The sequence below is a fragment of the Tasmannia lanceolata genome, unplaced genomic scaffold, assembly GCF_043159265.1.
Source record: "Tasmannia lanceolata isolate RefF3 unplaced genomic scaffold, GAP_Taslan_0.1 ptg000004l, whole genome shotgun sequence".
NCBI classification, from domain to species: Eukaryota; Viridiplantae; Streptophyta; class Magnoliopsida; order Canellales; family Winteraceae; genus Tasmannia; species Tasmannia lanceolata.
This window is the reverse complement of record NW_027518681.1, coordinates 4,763,618-4,768,634: the sequence shown is the minus strand read 5'-3', so window position 1 is coordinate 4,768,634 and position 5,017 is coordinate 4,763,618. Positions and strand designations below refer to the sequence as shown.

General features: G+C 39.2%; 1 protein-coding gene across 1 annotated transcript; it reads left to right on the top strand.

Moving 5' to 3' along the window:
• Positions 1-322: 322 nt before the first annotated feature.
• On the top strand, positions 323-1,876 carry LOC143875938 (protein FAR1-RELATED SEQUENCE 5-like). The gene has a single exon (XM_077377520.1). It carries the CDS (start codon positions 323-325, stop codon positions 1,874-1,876), a length of 1,554 nt encoding a protein of 517 aa, XP_077233635.1.
• Positions 1,877-5,017: the final 3,141 nt, after the last annotated feature.

Here is a 5,017-nt window from a genome sequence, read left to right as displayed (position 1 = left end):
GGATCAAGTTTTTGAAACTTGGGAAGCTGCATATGAGTTCTACAATAATTATGCGTACGCTACTGGTTTTGGAGTACGAATATCTAGTACAATGAAGTCAAATATAACGAAGGAGGTGATATCGAGACAATACGTATGTGACAAAGAGGGACAGAAAAGAATTAAGGAGAAGAGAGATGATGTGAAGGAGTTGAGGGAGCGTCGCCTTACCAGAATGAATTGTAAAGCGAAGATAACCATCAAGTTGAGAGATAATCAGTGAAAAATTACAACTTTCGACGACATTCATTCTCATGAGCTTACTTCTCCAGTTAAAAGGCAAATGCATCATTCACATAGTCAGTTCCGTAATAACAAAAGTTGTAAGAATTTGATTGAACAGCTCGGTGGAAGTAATTTCAAGCCTGCTCAGATAAAAAACGCCATTAACTCTACTTCCAATGCTCCCGTGGTCTCAACAAATCAAGTTATTGCCCATTTGAGAGCACTTAGGGAGAACAATATGAGTAAAGAAGCGGTGACAGTGGCAAACCATTTCCAAAAGAGAAAGTCTGAAGACCCGAACTTCTATTTCGAGTTGGAGTTAGACACGAATGGGACTTTGCGTTCGATGTTCTGGGCCGATTCAAGGGCAAGAGAAGCATACCTTACCTTTACTGACGTGATCATATTTGATGTCACTTACAAAACGAACAGGTTTAAAATGCCGTTCGCACCGTTCACTGGAGTTAACCATCATAGGCAGTCGACTCTATTTGGATGTGCACTTCTTGCAGACGAAAGAGAGGAGACTTTCACCTGGTTATTTGAGCAGTGGCTCACGTGTATGTTTGGTAAGGCTCCAGGTGCTATAATAACTGATATGGACGGAGCTATGCGAAATGCAATTAGGAAAGTGTTTCTACAGACCAGACATCGGTTTTGTTCATGGCACATAAAGAAGCATCTCCTTGAGCATGTTGCAGACATGAGAGATGCCGACAGTAATTTCTACAAGGATTACAATCATTGGTTTTTTAGGAGAAAAATAGAGGATTCTGAGACAGAATGGAAAACTATGGTTGATAAATATGGTATTGATGAAAGTCATTGGTTAGGGAAAATGTGGGATCTCCGTGAGCATTGGGTCCCCGCCTATTGGAGAGACACATTCACAGCAGGAATGACATCTAGTCAACGGAGTGAAAGTATAAATTCATTCTTTGATGGTTATGTTAACCAGAACACCTCTTTAGTTGAATTCTTGAGTCAATACGATAAGGCACTGGTTGAACGGCGTAAAGCTGAATCCGAAGAAGATTTTAAGTCTAAAAATACAATTGCCAAATTGAACACAACCAGCCCATTGGAACGAAAGGCTGGGGAATTCTATACGAAGAAGATGTTCAACATATTCCAAGATGAGACGATGGGTACTTTTGCCTTATGGAAAGATAAGTTGGGAAAGAACGGTAATGTTGTGGAATACAGTGTAGGAATTAGGACAGATGACAAGAAGAAATACGTCAGGGTTCTGTTTGACAGTTCTAACGATGCAACTGCGACATGTGAATGTGCTAAGTTTGAGAGGGAAGGAATATTATGCAGACATGTCATTCACGTTATGGATAGAAAGCAAGTACCTACTATCCCCAAACGCTATTTATTAAAGAGATGGTCAATTGATGCAAGGTATCGAGCTGGGGGTACAACATCTGTAACCCAAGAAGATACTAGTGGCGTGAATGGACTGAAGAGGTGGTGTCTAATGTCAACATGGCAGCAATTGATTGAAAAGGTTGGTAATGACGAGATTCTCTTCAAGAAGATGACTGATTTTTGTACAGAGCTTGCTGTAGAAGTTGAAAAGAAGGAGAAGGAGATTGTCGCTCCGTAGAGTGACTTGGTAACAGTTGGTAGCCAAGTGCAGTCAAACATTGGTCCAAGTCAAATACCTCAGTCAAACATTGGTCCCAGTCAAATACCTCTGTCAAACATTGATTCCAGTCAAATACTTGGGTTTACAATTCGTGACCCCGAAGTTGTAAGGACGAAGGGCAGGCCAAAGCGTGCAACGCGTCATGTATCTGGCATAGAGGCCACTCAAGCAAAAAAACAGCAACGCCAGTGCAAAAACTGTGGGGAATATGGACATTACAGAACAAGCTGTCAAAAGAGGGCTAAGGTGAAACAAAATATGGTTATTACTCGTCATTTTTATTATGCCCCGCATTTTTTTCTTTTTTGTTTAAATATCTACTATTGTGCTTGCTAATAGGTGGCTGCAAATGAGAAGAAAAAGGATGAAAAGGGAGAAGAAGCTGACGGGGACGAAAATGTTGAAAGCATTGCCATGTTTGTGCTCTCATATACTTTGATATTAAGTTCAAAAAATTGTTCTTGACCTTCTTTTCAGCCATCATAAGTATATTATGCGTTGTAAGTGTAAAAGAAGTGCCTTTATTTTTCAGGTGAAAAGGAGCATTTTCAATGGAGAAAATAAAGGTGGAGAAGCATCACATTTGAGGTAAGTGTTAATATTCTTCAAATTACTGTCAATTCTTTGGGTGACATATTTGATGATGTTGTGTTTACCAGAGATTTAAAGCTCAATTTTCCCTTTCTCATATATGTATAATTTCTTAAAGCATTTTATGAGCATTTCTGCACTTCGAGGTTATGAAACACAGCCCAAAAGTTCTTATTTGTGGTTTTTATATCCTCAAGGCCTTTGCAGAAAATTTTATGGTTTTAAGGGTAGTTAAGTTAAAATTTTGCTTGATCAAACGGGGGTATGGTATTTGGTACTTACTGGTTTGATGACCAACTCAACTCAACTAAGCCTTTGTCCCAAACTAGTTTGTGACCCAAGGTCAAAAATGTTCAGGGTAGTTTACACAGTCTGAAACTCTTGTCACCAGGGAAGTGTTTTTAACTCCAAAATCCCTTTATTTTTTGAAATCTAGGACCAGTTGCTGGTCTAAGTGTCACTTGAACTTGTAGGCTGTGCTTACCAAGGTTCAACATGGGTGTGTCATTTGTTAAATTATGTGTGGAACATAGAAGAAATTGCAATTTTCCCAAGTTCTGTTTTACTCCAATGAATTGTTGGACACAGTATTGAACTGATTTCCAGGTGGACATTGATATAATGCCCGGTTGGGGTCGATATTCTGCAATGGTATCAAGATACATATAGAAGAGGATTTAAGAAAAAAGTAAGCTTCACTGATGACACTGAATTCCTTATTGTGTAAGCTTTTTAGTACAGCAGCCACTGCATTCCAACATGGAAAAAATTTTCCATCCAATATAAGCAACTTTTTTTCATTGTTTGCCTATAGTTGCTCATATTTTTCGGAACTTTATTCTGAACCATCCATTTGCGTTCTGGTGATCTGATGGTTGAGATACTATTCTCATAGCTTTTGGGATATGGCCCCTCCACTAGATAGCTTGCCAGATCAATTGCCCTGATCATAATTCTGATTTTATTTTAATCAAAGTTGCAAACATCAAAATCAACCAATGATCATCCCACCATGTTTTGAATGCTGTCACATATGGTATCTTTAAAGCTTTGTTATTTAAGTTTATCGTAAATGTTATTATTTGTAGGTGGTGGGCATAGTTGCTTTAGAGACAGTGATGAAGCTAGGATAAGGATGAAAAGGAACAAATTCTGGGAGAAGGCAGTGGACATAGAGGAACTATGTGGGAAGGGGGAAGCATGGTGGGGGGTTAGAGGGGAGATGCGGGATGATTTCAACCACAGCAACAAAGTTATTTCTTATGCAGAACATTTTCAGAATAGCAGGTTTGTGGAGTCAGTGTTAGATGTCTATTGGGAGCTGAAAGCATTGGCAGGTCCTTCCCTTACTCATCAAACAAGATATGATCCTGCCCGTGCACCAAATCTTGAATGTCTATTTTTGTTAGCAGGGAACGAACGGTCTATTTTTGTTAAGACACATGGTTGACTGTCTAGTCTGGGTTCTGTGGTATTGAAATTTCTCCTAATCCTTGATCTAGACTCCATTTGAGCTATTTTTCTATTTTATTTCTATTTAATTGAATGACGATAGTTCGTTAAAATCATACACCAAATCTTGTTGTATAAATCATCTGTACCATCTGATCAGTACATACCAGGTCCTACAATACTACTTCCGATTGGTGAAGATTACGGGGCGAATCAGTGTATATAGGTCCAATGTGGCAGGTCTCCTTCAATACTACTTCCGATTAGTGTGATCAATGTGACCTGTAAAAAACAAAGGCGTGGCTCACAATGAACTATAATATCGGAAGGTGGTACACAAAATGAATTAGCCTCTCATGTAAACAAAGAGACTTGTGAGGACTACATAAATGAAGGGGACCTTTGTGATGTGCGGCAATTATTTTTAGACCATATCTCAAAGTTTATAATTTGCATGTACGGCTCTCGTGGGCATCAAGATTCGCTTTAGCACCTCGGTTTGTCTGTATTAGTGTGTCTGGCTTGGTGGGTATGCAAAGTTCTCTAATTCCAAAGAGCCAAGCCACCATTCAAGCATAGTATTGTTTCTTCCATGGAATAAGATCCAAAGCCGGGATCTTGTTTCTTGGAGTAGGTACCTAACTAAAAAGCCAAAAGCCCTAAAGTTGATGGAATGCGTTAGTTTAAGCCCTTTAAACCTATCCCATACCAGGCTGGGTCCCACCTTCCTATACCTCTCGGCAGGCCCCCATGTAGAAAGTAGCTCCTAAGCTTAAACTTTCTACATTCTGAACTACATTCTGAACTAATTAAGGAGTTTTTGTTTGCCCAGGCATGAGAGGTAGGTGCAAAACAGGGATAGGAAAGAGGGGGTGAAAAGCAGTTTTTTTTTTTTATTTCTCTTTTTCCTTATTGCATACTAGCCTTCATGATACAGAGACTGTTATGAACAGTTAATGGGAAGAACCTTTCATAGTGCCTTACAAGAAAAGACCCAAAACCAAAACAAACAGTAATAAAGAAAAAAAAGTCCAAACTCCCAAATAAGTACATGTA

Bases quoted from the DNA above. Each gene is read 5' to 3' on its own strand.
- LOC143875938 (XM_077377520.1), top strand. From the start codon at position 323: ATGCATCATTCACATAGTCAGTTCCGTAATAACAAAAGTTGTAAGAAT.